The 14,662-nt window shown below is 56.2% G+C and overlaps 1 protein-coding gene across 3 annotated transcripts; it reads right to left on the bottom strand.

Moving 5' to 3' along the window:
• Positions 1–2,468: 2,468 nt before the first annotated feature.
• MEX3D (mex-3 RNA binding family member D) lies at positions 2,469–9,802 on the bottom strand. 3 transcript variants are annotated; one of them, XM_065745915.1, is made up of 3 exons: positions 9,744–9,802; positions 7,968–8,064; positions 2,469–3,817 (listed from the first exon to the last, which is right to left on the bottom strand). In XM_065745915.1, the coding sequence occupies exons 2-3, from the start codon at positions 8,062–8,064 to the stop codon at positions 2,562–2,564; spliced, it is 1,353 nt and encodes a 450-aa protein (XP_065601987.1). In that variant the 5' UTR covers positions 9,744–9,802; the 3' UTR covers positions 2,469–2,561. The 3 variants fall into 3 exon arrangements, with proteins under 3 accessions (XP_065601987.1, XP_065601985.1, XP_065601986.1); XM_065745914.1 differs by lacking the exon at positions 9,744–9,802 and having other exon boundaries at positions 2,621–3,480; positions 3,582–3,817; positions 7,968–8,547; XM_065745913.1 differs by lacking the exon at positions 9,744–9,802 and having other exon boundaries at positions 7,968–8,547.
• Positions 9,803–14,662: the final 4,860 nt, after the last annotated feature.

Raw genomic sequence — 14,662 nt, 5'->3', positions numbered from 1 at the left:
CGCCCGGGTCGCATCGGTTCCCATCTTCCGTCCCAAAACTCAGAGGAGGAACGACAGCCCCACTCCATTTGTCTTCAGTGTCGTACTGCGCATGCGCCCGGAAGCGCGGCGCCAGCATTAATCTGCTCTGACCGCTCTACGCCGCCAGTCCTCCAATATCTATAGTCACGAGTCCTCCGAAGTGTACTGCGCATGCGCGCGGAACCGCGGCAAATGGGCCGTTCTGCTCTGGCCGCTCTGTGCTACCAGTCCTCCGACATCGATGGTTTTCGGTCCTCCACCGGGTAACACGCATGCGCGCCTAAACGCGGAAGTGGCTCCGTTGTCCTCAGTGGAAGGCGGCGAATATCTGAGGCCTCAGGGCAGCAGGGCTGTGCTTAATGACTCCAGCCATGAAAGCAAAGAACAAAAAACACTTCTTTTAGATAAGAAAACACAGTGCACTGAGTACAAATGTCATTCTGCTGCTGTTCATGAAGGCAGAAAAATGATAACTGCTCATAGAAATGGTGTGATGAATTCAGCAGTGCGCTGCTGTGCATTGTGTTTTATACACAGATGGAGGAGAAATTGTATGTAAATAAACTGTATGAACTCCGGGCCAAAGTTGGAAGGAAGTTTGGACAGATGAGCTCCTCCGTGGTGGAACACAGCTGTGATGGAGCGACACTGCAAAAAAAAATCGAGAATATTGAGCAACAACAGCAACAAACCCGTTATTTTCTACTCAGAAACGGATCGAGTGCCTCTGTCAACCACAGCAACCTGTCCTTCCCTGGCTCAGAGTGACACAAAACGCCGACCCTGGGCAGCGTTGGTCATCCCGTGTCCCTGTGGTCCTCCGCTGAGCCCCAGCTCCGGGACCTCACAAGCACGGCTTCCCCGCCAGCCACGGGTGGGGCTCCATGCTCTGTGGGTGCCACCACCCATGGGAGCCACTGTCTATGGATCCCAAAGGTCTCCCTGGCTACCACCACCCATGGGTCTTCATTCCCATGGGTGCCACGTTCTTGTGTGTTCCCACTGCCCACGGGTGCCATCATTTCTGGGTCCCCGTGGCCCATTCATTGAGTGCCATGGGTGCCACTATCTCTCAATGACCCATGGGGTCCCCGCGTGGGGAGAGGCAGGGGGGTGGCCCTCACTCTGCACCGGGAGAGCACACACTGACATCTCCTGGTGCAAAAATATCCCATCTCCCACCACCCAATGGCTGTCACGTGTGACCCCATAGACCACACCACAGTGGTCCCAAAACCCAACGGGCTGGAGGCAGCCATGCAGCAGAGGCAGCAGACGGATTCGTATATAGTAAAAAGTCTTTATTAAGAAGGCTTTGAAGTCAAAAAATAAAACTCTTGATACAATTTTCATAACCGTCAAGTCAGCTCAGCAAATATATAATCAGTACTTTAGCCATGTAAGGTTAAAGGTCCGTTATTTTCTTCTTAAAATAAAATATATTTTAGTTTTTAAAATTTATTCAATAAAGTACATATTTTCCTATAAATTCCCTACATATACATAAAGAGGTAAAAAATAAAAAAATAAAACTAGAACAACAACTGGAAAAAACAAAACAAAACAAAACAAAAAAAAAAACCAACCACGGAACAAAAAAGGAGATATAGAAATCTGTCTGGGTTTGGTTTTGGGAACGTGCCGTGTTCACCGTGCCCCCCCCTCCGGCCCCTCGTAATGCTTTTTGGGCAGTATTCACATTGGCAAAATAGAAGATAAGACCTGTGTTACAAAACAAAACAAAAAAATATATATATATATTTATAGAACCGTCAAGAATCATCCAAACAAAAAAAAATTATTAATAACTACGTACAAAAAGAACGACAACGAAAAAAAAAATCATAATAATAATAGAATGCTTTTAAAAAAATAAAAGACAACCCTTGCGTGTCCTAAAATAAAAAGTGCAACCGGACCTTTTCTTTCTGTTTATTTTAACTTTGCAAACTGAATACTGTTATTTGGAAAGGACTGTTGAAGAACAGCTGGGCTTCCTCTCCCCAGCCGCCACAGCCGGGCTAAGAGTTAAAGCTATTCTGTAAACATTGGGTTCTGCTCCTCTCTGCTTCTCTTCGTCATCTTTGTCTGCCCCTTCATCCCTACCCCTCCCAACCCCTTTGCTCTGCCCCCTCCCTCCCCACGATCCTGCCCTCCGGCTTCCATCCAGCGGGAGAAATAGCATCTTCATCCCCACCCCTGCACCCCCAGTCTGATCCTTTAAATAAAAAGGGTTGACCCCAACGGCTGCGTTGAACCTCAACGGTTGCGTTGACCTCAACGGTTGCGTTGACCCCAACGGTTGCGTTGACCCCAACGGTTGCGTTGACCCCAACGGTTGCATTGAACCCCAACGGTTGCGTTGAACCCCAACGGTTGCGTTGACCCCAACGGTTGCGTTGAACCCCAACGGTTGCGTTGAACCCCAACGGTTGCGTTGAACCCCAACGGCTGCGTTGACCTCAACCACTTCAAGTCCTTAAAAAGTTGTGTTGGAGGGGAGGGGAGCGGGGCCGGTCGCCGCGTCGAGCCGACCCCGGCTAGGAGAAGATGTGGATGGCTTGGGTGGCCGGTGTGTGGCACGCGGGGCACTCGGGCTCGGCCTTGCCGCAGATGCGCATGGCACACTCCATGCAGAAGAGGTTGTGGCCGCACGGCACCAGGGCGGCGATCACCTCGCTCTCGAAGCACACCATGCACTCACGAGAGCTCTTGCGATGCCCGTCGGAGCTGCTGGAGTCGGTGGGTGAGCCCGAAGCGGCCGAGACGCTGCCGGGCAGTGATGAAGAGGAGGAGTAGCCCGTGCTGGTGGAGAAGGAGGAGAGCGAGCCCTGAGTGGGCAGCCAGGACAAGGTGCTGACGGGGTTGCTCTGGATGCGGCGCGCCAGGGGGTGCTCCAAGGCCCCGCCGGCGCTCTCGGGCAAGGTGGGTGAATGGCGCGGCGTGGCCGTGCCGCTGTTGCGTCTCTGCGAGCCGCCGAAGGCTTGCAGGGGGTTGGCAGCACGCTCGAAGGGCGACCAGATGGCGGCAGCGGCGCTCGGCGTCGTCAGGTCCAAGGCCAAGAAGTCGAAGCCGAAATCGCACTCCTCCGAGCCCAGCGGGGCCGGCGCATCGCTGAAGGTGAATCCACCTCCGGTGCTGTAGGGGCTGGTGGGGCTGTTGTCCGCCACCCGCCCGCTGTAGAAGGACTCGGTGGAGGCGCTGCCCAGGGAGCTGAGGCTGTCGTTGCGCAGCGCGGCCGCGGGACGGCGGGATGGGTGCGGGGCTTTGGCCCACAGACCACCAGAACCGCCCTGCAGGTCCAAGCAGACGTCGGTGCCGTTGGTGTGGAAGTCGTTGTCGGCGTTGACGTCGACGAAGGAGCCTGTCCGCATGGTGATGTGGGCCTCGATCTCCTCGCGGGCCCGGTCCACGTTCTCGGGCATGCCCGTCACCTCGAAGACGGGCTCCTTGTCGCGGCTCGGCGTCACGATGTAGGTGTGCGTCTGCTGCTGGATGCGCTTGATGGTGGCTCCCTTGGGGCCCACCACCAGCCCCACCACGCGGTATGGGACCCTCACCTGGATGGTGGTCTGGCCAGGAAGGTTGGGGGGACCCTGCAGGGCACCCGTCAGCCCGTTCACTTTGTTGCGCGTTGCCCGGATCATGGAGAAGTGCTCAGCGGCGGACAGGATCTCCCTCTTGGCCATTTCCACGTCCTCCTTCCTCCCGGTGACGATGAAGATGGGCTCCTCGCCCCTCACTGGTGTCTTGATGTACGTGTTTGTCTTGGCACGCAGGGCTTTGATTTTGCAGCCTGGAAAGTGAAGGAGAAGGGGAAAAAGATGACGTGTCAAAGCCAAGACCTCGTGGGAACCCAGTGCCCAGGAGGGAGAGGTGCAGAACCAGCAGGACCCAGAACCAGCGGGACCCACAGGTACCACTAGTATCCAGCAGGACCCAGTAGGACCCAATAGGACCCAGCTGCACCCCTTGCAGAAGGCTCTTGCTTCACACCTCACATGAGCAGCTAAGCCAGGATACGGCCCAAGCATGGCAGAAATGCAGAGGGAACAGGGACCTGGGTGGCACTGGCACCCCGTCCACACTTGTCCTGCACTCCTCCCTGCAGGGACACCGAGGCAGACAGGTGCCAGTTCAGATGGGGTTTTGCTGCCCCACTGCACGTTACACCCAAAGCAAAGTCGGGGTCCCACAGCACAGAGCCCACCCGTGTGCACCACGACTGCTGCCACTGCAGATCCCCATCCATAGCAGCAAACAGCTGCACAGCTCCGGGAGAGCTCTGCCCTGCACACAGCGGCTGCGAGCGTTCAGAGCTCCTCCTCCTCCTCCTTCCCAGCAGCAGAGAAAAGAGAGCCCTGGGAGGGGGTACAGAACGACCCCCAGCAGCCCCATCCCACACAGGGACGCCTCCGATGGGGGACAGAGGCTCCAAAACACCACAACTCCGGGACAGAGAGAGCTGCTGGGGAGGCAGAGAGCTGTGCTGAGCCCTAGGGATCCACTCCCACCCGGGTTCAGCCCTTCTGCCACCCCAGAGCCGCCCGCGTCCCAGCGCTGCTCCCGGTGAAGCCGTGCGCGGCCGAGGAAGAATGTGGGTGGAGAAGGGTTTGTCAGTGCTTTTCCTAATTTAGGACAGCAGCTGGAAGGTGTATTTATGGCTGGGGGCAGCACAGGGGCGGGGAAAGCAGCGGCCCAGTCACCGGGGCAGGACCAGCAGCCACCAAAGACCCATTTCTTATTTTAAAGCGTCGGTGCTGCTGCAGCCCCGTGCCGCCCTCCTGTCCCCTGCCCTCTGTATCCCAGCACGTGCTGCCCCGCTCTGTGCCCTGCAAAGCAACAGCACATGCACACACACAGCCACACGCATCTCGTGGAGCGGGGGTGATGCCGCCGAGGGGGAGAAGAGCCCGTGGTGCTCAGCTGCTAAAAGCACCGGGTGGGATTTGGGGATTGAGGCTCTGAGGGCTCCGTGTGCTGCAGAGAGAGGGGACCTCGATGGGTTCACAGCGTGTTTTGGTGGTGGAAACTCTGGGGGACACAGCAGCCACATCTGTCCCCAGTCCCAAACTGCATCCAAAGCAGAGGAACGGGGCTGGTGCCTGCTGGCTGCGGGATGGCCAACCCCAAACATCCCAGGTCTGCTGGCCCCACGGAATCCTTAAACATCCCACACTGACAGGAGCCCACAGTCATCGTGGAGCCCAACCCCACCGAGCCCCATCCCCAGGCATCTCGGGGAAGCACCCGAGGTCCCCGCATCCCACCCGGGACGCACAACACGTGGTGTCACCGACAACCCACAGTGGGGGGGGGGGGGGGGGAATGCTCTGTACCAGCACGAGCTATTTTCGATCAGTCCCAACACGCCTCCGGCACAGATGGCCGCATCCTTCTCCAGTCCACACGGCGCAAACCCAATGATGGGGACCCGGGATGGAGAGGGTCTTCCCAACCCCCCCCACCCCCCCCCCGGCACCGCCCGCACCCCGCTTTGCTCTGCTGGGGTGGCCAACGTGCAACGATAACGATGAGGGAGGAGGAAAACAAGGTGCCAGACTTGGCTAGCAGTCTAGAAATAAGGTGGCTTTAAAAGCATCGCCAACAAAACTCCAACAAAACTCCAACGAAGTGGGGGGAGCTGCAGCAGACCCCCCCCCCCCCATGAACACATCCACACTGCACACACAGCACCACGACACCAGGGGGATGCTCTGCTGCAAACCATCCCAAATCCGACCCCGTGCCCTTTTCTCCCTCCGCTGCCCCACGTGCGGCCCCGGAGTGGTGGGGCTGTGCCACAGCCCATCCGTGCGCTATCAGGGTCAGCCTCGGGGACGTGGCACAGCCCTCGGACCCCCACCCCGTGCCCGAATCCCCCCCTCCCCCAGCACTGCTCCCATCACCTGGACACCGCCGCCCTATTTCTGCCAAGAGCCCAACGATCGGTGCCCACAGCGTTTGGAGCAGACGATCCCTCCCACGGACACAGTCATGACCGGGCTTGCACAGCCACGTAATCCTGCCCGGCCGCGTGGTGGGGTGGGCAGGGAGAAGGGCCCGGGAACTTCAGCTCATGTCACAGCGGCACCGATGCGCTCTGCAAAGGTTTACTTCCTGAGCTGCTTAACTTAGGGCTGGAGGAGAGAGATGGAGAACCAGGAGAAATGGAAACCGACCGCCTCGGCCACGCATCAGCCCACGCGGGACGGGGACGGTGCGGACACAGCGCTCAGCTCTGCAGGGACAGGACACGGCTCCCACCGTGCCCCAGCAGCACACGCTCGCAGGAACGCTCATAGGGATGGGGACACGCAGCCCCCCCAGCCCGGGGTCACCCCAAAGCCACGGCCCTAAGGCGTCCCCAGGGCGCACCACTGACCCAGGGACCTGAGGGACCTCGGTGCACACGGCTATGGGGCACAGTGAGGAAGAGGAGGCCCAGGGAGGGAGGGCTCCGCTGGGTTTCGAGGCCCCAGAGCTGTGCTGGCCTCGCACATCCCTCATTTAAACCAGCAGCACTGGGGGGGGGAGAGGGCACAGTCCCCCCACACACACAGCATCACTATACAGGGGATGACCGCCCCGACACTGGGGTGGGGGGCAACAGCTCAGGGGGGGCCGAGAGGGGGAGCAGGGACAACGCACACGGAGCACATCCCTGGGAGGGCGCAGCAGAGGGGCTGCAGCCATCGGAGACCCCATCAAGGACCCCATGGAGGACCCCATCATCGGGGACCCCGGGACAGCGCAGCAGTGCGAGCACACACACCCCGCAGCGATGCAGCACGAGCATCCTCCACGCTCACCCCACAATGCGGGGAGGGGTCTGCAGACCCCCTCCCATCCAAGCACCGAACTACATCCCCAAGGGACGCCGTCCCGGCACGGCGATGCGCTGCTCCCCCCTTCCCCAGCTCCCACCGTCCGTCCCGGGCTCGGCGGTGCCGTTGGGGGTCGGTGGTGAGGGACGGGGGGGTACCGAAAAGTTGGGTGTCCCGGTGCCGGCCGGGAACGCGGCTGGCGGGGAAGCAGCGCAGGCCAATGGGAAGCGCAGAGCATGATGTCACCACGCTAATCGCAGCATGGCTCGGGCTAACAAAGAGAACAATGAGGCTGCCCAGCTCCCCGCTTCTCCGCCGCAAAAACGTCCCCCCCAAAATCGCCAGCGCGGAGGGACGGATGGGGATGGAGGAGCAATGGGATCGCTGAGCACAGCGGGGTCGGGGCGCGGAGCTTCGGGGTGCTGGATGGGGAGGGGTGCGGGGAGGAGGAGTGGGGTATGGGGGGGGGGGAAGGGGGCAGCCCCCTTGTGGTTTTAATTCATTTGTGATGTTCTGGCCGGTTAAGGAGCGATGTATGGGGTGGGGGTTTCCTGGAGACAAAGCACCGTGTGTGGCATGGGGACGCCGAGGTGTGTCCGTGTGCTTCTGCGGTGGGGGGGGCGACAAGGGGGGGGGGGGGCTTTGGGCCCCTACACACCCCCTCTGAAAGCCGTCGTTCATTTTTGGGGGGGAATGGAGGGTAGTTTTGTACGTTGGATGCAAGAGGAGAGAATGAGGGTGAGGTGGGTGACGGGGTGGGGATCGGAGGGGAGGGGGGGGGAAGGGAAAAAGAGAATAAAAAATAGAACAGAACATCACGATTTTTGTTTTTCTTTTGCGAAGGACTTGGAGAAGTCCGGCGGTGGGAAGAACTTTTTTGGGCGGTGGGGAGGAGAGTTGGAATTTGTGGGGGGGTGGGGGGGAGGCTGAAGGGGGAGGGGGAAGAAAGGGAACGAGACAAAGAATGAAATTGACCCAAATGGTGATGGGGGGCGGGGGTTTAAAGCCCCTCCACTCCCTCCTCCTCCTCCTCCTCCTCCTTCCCGGGGCTGATACCTCTGGTTGTAAATATGGGGTACCGTGGGGGGGGGGGGGTACACACACAAAGGGACACATTACCTTGACGGCCCACGATCTCGGCGACGTGCTCGGAGCTGGGGACGGGCACGCACTCGGTCATATTGACGCTTTTTTTCCTACTGCCGAGGATGTTCATCTGCTCGGCCAACAGAGGGGCGAGGGGGTGAGCCGCGAAGTTGCCGAAAACGGGGGGGGGCGGCGGCGGTGGCGGTGGAGGAGAGGTACCGGGAAGAGTCGGGCTGCTCCCGGGGGGCTCCGGTTCCGCCTCCCCACCCCCTCCTCCTCCTCCTCCTCCTCCTCCTCCTCCACCACCACCTCCCCCCCCCGGTTCGGCCGTTTCCTCCAAACCCAACAACGACAGCTGATCCAACGCGAATCTCAACGCTTCGTCCTGCGTCGGAGGCGGCCCCTCCCTCTCCGTTTCGGGCTCCGGTTCCTGCCCGGTGCTGACGCTCGACGGTGGGGGTGGCGGAGGGCTGAGCAACGCTAAACAACGCGGTGGGGCTCGGGCAGCCTCGCCGCCGTCTGGCTGATAGATGGAGCCGGGCATGGCGGTGCGGTGCTTTGCGGGGCGGTGGCGGTGCCCGGTGCCCGCCGCACGCCGCCTCCCCCCCCCCCCCACCCCGCCCGGCCCCGCGCCGTTCGGCCCCGCCCCCCCCGACGTCACACCGCCCCGACAATGGGCCGCGCCCGGCGCGCGCATGCGCGGTGGCGGCAGGAAGGAGGCGTGGCTAGAGGGGTTAAACCACGCCCGTCTAGTTCCGAGACCACGCCCACTCACCCCCACGCACACACCGCCTCTCTCTCTCTCTCTCCTGGCGGGAAGCGGCCGTGCGGGATGCGAGCGAGAAGGGTGGGGGAGGGGCAGCGCCGGCATGGAGCCGGCATGGAGCTGGGATTGAGGGGGGGTCCAGTGCGTAAAGAGAGAGAGCAACGCGTTACATGGACGTATGGTTTAAATCCATTCCCCCTCCCCCCCCCAACAGCGGGCGAGAAGTAGGTCAGATGCTGGGGGGGCATTTCTCACCCAGAGGGCGATGGGTGCCCTGAGGGGACAGTCCAGGCATGGGTGGGGCTGTGTGCCCCTGGGCCCCGCACCTGTACGGTCATTAAGAACCTTTCCAATCCCCCCCCCCCCCGTTTTCTCCTCCCTCCTCCCCCCCAGCTGCTGCAGAGACCCGGCATCAGCAGCCCCACATCTGGGGGGGGTTCACCCATTCCCTTCCCCAGCTGTTCACGAGCATTCACCTCCAATTCATCTGCTCCCCCCCCCCGGGCCACCCTCTGCAGGGAATTCCCAGCCCAGAGCTCATTCACCCTAATGCTATCCAGCTCAATTAGCAGCTCACCCACTGCCTCAAACACCCACCGTCCTTCCCAAAGTCCCCGAGCCCAGTTCTCAAGCTTTCACATTTCCATTGGCACACGCTCATCCTCACACCCCGTGCCGGTCTGTGGGACCAGTTCAGCCACTGGGATTGATTTTAACTGCAAGAAACCCCAGTGCCTGGGCTGGGAACCCCCAGCTCAGACCCCCCCAGAGCTGTTTGCACTGCACTGATCCCAGTAAACATTAACTCCTGCAGGTCAGCGGCCAAACAACCACCACCAGCTCTGCCCTGGAGCTCCCAAGGTCTGATCCAGGGCAAGGGACTTTCAGTCCCCACTTTGACGATCCCCTCAAACTCCTCCCTCATCCATCCAGCAAGATAACAGCCACCAGGAGCTGCTGCTTCTTCCTGTTGTGTTTAGTTGGCAGTTGAAGCACATTTTCCAGCTGCTGACAGCCTCGCTTGCTCCTCTCCTCTTGGTTACCTTCTGCCATCCCGGTGCTGAGCTCTGAGCTGCTGTTTCTGCACGATGCACTTCTTCCTTTCACCATTTCACCATCAGTCCGCACTCATCCCCACCTGCACCGATGCACCAGCACGAGTGTGTCCTCTTGCATCTTCTCCATCCCCCACCACGGAGCTGCTGAGGGCTCCAGGTTTGTCAGGAGGAGCTCACGCCTGCTGCACCTCTCTGCAAAGGACAGAGGTGACAAAAGCAGATCAGAGCCACACGGGCTGGCTGCGAGACATCTCCTCCTCAAAACATTTGATTCAATAAGCTCAACCACCCCCACCAAGCTGCTCAAAATAGTGGCTTTCCCATTCCTCGCAACAGAACGGTGCAACCTCTCCATTCCGAGCTCCTCCCAATTCCAGAAATGGTTAAACAACAACGACAACAAAACCAAAAGCCCCACAAAAAACTCCCAAATAAGCACCCCAAAGTGCTGGATGTGGCACCTGAGGCCACAGAGGGCTTTTCTGACCTTTGTGACACTGTGATAACCCCGATGCTGTCACACGAGCTCCCAAAGTCACCCCAGTGACTGCAACACCAGCTCCAAACTCTGTGTTTTCTGCCCACGCTGTGCTCTCAGCCCTTTCTGGAAATCACTGCGTCACGTCCCACGACACCTCGGGAAGTGCCAGCTCTTATTTAAAGCATTTTTGGCAAAACTGGTTTCTAGATGCTCTGCCTGTGCTCTGCTCCATTTACAGCAGAACTAGCTCACGCTTTCTTCTTCCCTTCGCTTCTCAGTTTCACTCGTGACCCTAAGTTACCTTTTTTTTTTAACCCGAGTCATTAGCAAGTCCTTAAAAGACTTGTCTTCATTAACAGAGAAGATGGATTACATAAATTAGACAAATCCTTTAGTACAACTCCACTTGCCTACCAAAAACTCCACCTCCACAGTTCCTCTTCGCTGTGGCCAAGTGGCACAGTCAGTGGACATGGTGGGATGAGTTGGGTTCGGTGCTCTTCGAGGTCTTTTTTAGCCCTAATGATTCTGTGATTCAAAGATCCAACTTCCCTGAACACAACTGAAAGGAGAAAGTGGGCACTGCTGCTTCCAAGCCCACCTGCACGTGGGTTTCCCTGTTTCTCATAGGAGCTCGTTCCCAGTTCCCCCCTGCTGCTGCTTTGTGGCCGTTTGCCAAGCAGCCCCAAATCTGGGGAGCCACATTTGTCACTGTGTGAGGATGGCTTGGCAGGAGGATGCTGGCACAGTCCTCAGCTGAGCATCCTCAGAACAAGGCTGTCACCCAAAGCCATCGCCTGTAGAGAGGTACAGGGAGTTAAGAAGGCTGTGCTAAAGCAAAGCAGAGGTGAAACAGTACACGAAGCCATTTTCTGGATGGGGAAATGGATCAATATAGCTACAGCAAAGTGATTATTACCACCATAGCTATGCAAGTGTAACTCCCTCCATAATTCTGCGACAGCCACTTCCATCTCAGGTCAAGTGTGCAAATGCAGGACTTAAACACCCTAGCTGGACTATTTATTCTGTTACAAAGACCAAGCCCTAAAGAGAGGACACCCAAACATAGAGGGAGGGAGCAAAAAACCCACACTTGTCTCCAGTTCCTTTAATCACAGTGCATTAGCCAAATGGGACAAACAGGATCCAGCCTTTAGGAGGGGAGGGTGTTTTGCAGTGGCTCCTCTAAACTCTTCAGGAGCTCCAACTCGACTTTCTGCACTGTTCTCCAAGCAAAAGAAATCATGCAAACATCATGCAAACAAAAAAAAAATACACCCTTTGAGCACAGTGCAGGGAGAGCTGGTGCAGCCTGAAGAACTATAAAAAAAGTCCTCAGTGGTGTGTGGGAAGGCTTAAGGGAATATTTCAGCACATCAGGAGCTGAATCACTGCATGTAGGTGGAGCCAGACAGATTGACAAGATCTGCAACTTGAAAAATGACCTAAGCCTGAGATCAATCATCTCACAAAGTCGCTGACGGAGGGAACAGCGGATGGATGTGGATGGAGGTGAGGAGGTTCAATGTCAGTGTGGTGCGGAAAAATGGCACTGGGCACACACAGACACACTCTGTGCAGTGTGAGAGGCCGAGCACGCTCTTCTTCTCTTACCTTTCACCACCAAAACTTTCTCTTCTGCTGCAGCAGCACACAAAGAAGGCACTCTGGGTGAAGCCATTTCCAAACGTCTCTTTGCCACGTGTTGGATGAAGAATGCAGCTTCCAGGTACTGACTTCTGAGGAGTTGTGGAGCAGCACTTGATGCAAAACTGTGAATTAATTGCACATCAGAGAAAAGCATGAAAAATAAATGATTGTGAATCAACCTTTCAAGTTCTACGGCCCTTCAGATCACCAAATCCCAGACAAATCTGCTTCGTAGGCTGATCCAGGACATCAAACTGTGCTCAGATTACAAGCAAACCCGAGTAATAACTTACTGACTTCCCTCAGAAAGCACAAACTCGGGGCCTGTTCATCAGAAGACCTGTACTTTGTCCATGCAAATAAATACAGCCCCCTCAGCTGAGCAGTTCCTGAGCTCTGCCACTAGAGACAAACCACATACCAGGTCACTCACTGCCCTACTATTCCAGTTCTGCACGATCTCCAAGCACTTCCCTCTGTGACTCTGCACAGGCTGAAGAATGCACTAAGCACGAGATTAACTGAATGAATTAAATAACAGCTCGCCTTGTTTGGTAAATAAAGCTTATTAGCAGCCGTTAGCATCCTATCTGTGTCATCAGTGCAGAGCTAGCCCGTGACCCTGGCAATCATTCTGAACACCATTTGCCAGGTCATGCTGAAGTTCAGAATGTTATGACTGTAAATCAGCACTCAGCAAACGCTGCTCTGTGCTGGTCGTGGGGTTAAACAAAAGGGCAACGCTCTTCCCTCGTTAGCTGGAGGCTGATCTCTGCTGATCTGAGAGCAAACCCGAGTTTTGAGCTCGCATCCTCTGCAGGATGCTGCTTTCTGTTTCCAGCAGGGAGCTGTGGGTCTGATGGGTTCGAGTGCTGTGTGACAACAGCTAAGAAAGTGCACCTCATTCGATGGGGGATAACTACATCTTTTGCATGTAGTTAATCCTAAGATTTGCAGGGGTGTTTTGACTCCTGGAGTTTGGTCTTATGTACGTATGCAACTACAGGAATGAACAGAGGAAGCAGCAAGGCTCAGTCAGAAGGAAGCTGAGCACGTAGGAAAGATGGAGAGGGACTTTTTGCAGCCAAAGAAACGGCACCAAAACTCATCAGACCCAAGGAAACTTTATCAGCACAGCACACGGCCTCTTCCCTCTGCTCCTCAAATTGCTGTCAGCCTGCGAGAGATTAGCTTTCAGCAAGACAGCTGCAAAATACATGCCATTTTCCTTTCTTCCTTTCACCTTCATTTACACTCCCATTCAACGTTTCCTTAGTTTACAGAAAGGAGCAGGAGGACTGCCTGCCAGAGCTGGAGAGCAGCAGCATTACCTCCAGCAGCAGCTGATAAACTGCCACTGCTGAAAAGCTTCCATTCAGCAGCCTGGCTGGCACAAAGCTCCCACTGCAAGCCAAACGTGCCTGATGGAAACACGTGTTTCTGATTTGCCAAGTTCATTCCAGCTCCTCCTTTCACCCAGGAAGCAGAACAACAGCGTGCACTTAGCAGTGAATTCTCACTGAAAACATATATATATATATATTTTTTTTCTGCTGCAGCATTATTGCTAGGAAGAACCCATTGCAGAAATGAAACAAAGAGCTCCACGTGTTGGGTTGAATGTACCCACAGCAGCAGCCCAGCCGTGCCTCTCATGCCTGTTTTCTCTTCCTAATATGCTCAGTTTAAAAGCAAGAAAACTCCTCCCTTCCCTCGCCCAACGTGCAGCCCAGCAGGCTGGGCTTCAGCTGGGAGCTGGCTGTCTCTTGGGCACAGCACTGCAGAGCTTAAAGGGCACCAACATCCACGCAAACGGGTGATCTGACTGCAAGAGAAACTTTATCCAACTCCTAGAATTTGGTTTAAAACAAGAGAAAAACCCCAAGCAATGGTAATATACAAGCTGGAAGATAATCCCATTCCCTTAATCTTGTTGGTTTGGAAAAAAAAAACATAGTGGAGAAAAGGTGAGCTGTTGTAAACAGCTCCAGCACACGTTGCACAGGCTCAGGCAACCAGGAATCTCATTTGTGCTGTTCTTGCAGAGTAAAAAACTGCATCTGAGGGTTTCTGTCCTCTCCTCCGAGCAGTGCTGCTGCTTCCAGGTGGGACACGAACCATGGGATGCAGCACAGGGCAGGTCTGGGTTTTGTGTCTGGGCTTTGTGAACTCAGCAGTGCGTACCCAAAGTTGCATCACCTGCAGAGAAGGATGCATGACTGCAGCTGCACCAGGCAGCCTGCTGCCTTCCAGGTGAAAAAGAGCACCCACAAAGCTCAGTACAGTCACTGTGGGTGAACAAAGCAGTCTTATCAATGCAAACGTTGCACGGGACAAGCCAAAGCTTAACACATCTTACCCCAATTGCATCCAGTTACTTCTCTTACAGGTTTTCTTTACTAATTGTCTGCTCCAAAAGATGCACCTCAGTAACTACTGCTCTCTCCATCCTGGGGATGCACTGAGTGAAGGCAGATCAGTGTGTGCTCCTCCATCACGCCCGTGGCAGTAGGCTGCAATGAGAAACTCACTTTCTCAATGTGAGAAAGACAGCAAGCTCCTTGACAAGGAACGTGGGTTCACTCACCCATCTCAGTAAGCAGGTAATGCCATTTAAGTTCCTTCAGATGTCCTGTCCTGCTTTTCTGGTACTCTGAGCAATCAGCTCCCTCCATTATCCATGCAAACATTAGGAGACTTTTGATTTGACACACCACTTGGCAGCAGTTTGAACTTCTGAATTCATTCTTCCTTCAGCTCTGGCCCATCA

This window comes from Cyrtonyx montezumae, unplaced genomic scaffold, assembly GCF_038088225.1.
Source record: "Cyrtonyx montezumae isolate F1298 unplaced genomic scaffold, pur_monq_1.0 scaffold_39, whole genome shotgun sequence".
Lineage (NCBI taxonomy): Eukaryota > Metazoa > Chordata > Aves > Galliformes > Odontophoridae > Cyrtonyx > Cyrtonyx montezumae.
Note: the sequence above shows the minus strand (reverse complement) of the source record. Positions and strands in the feature narration are given on the sequence as shown.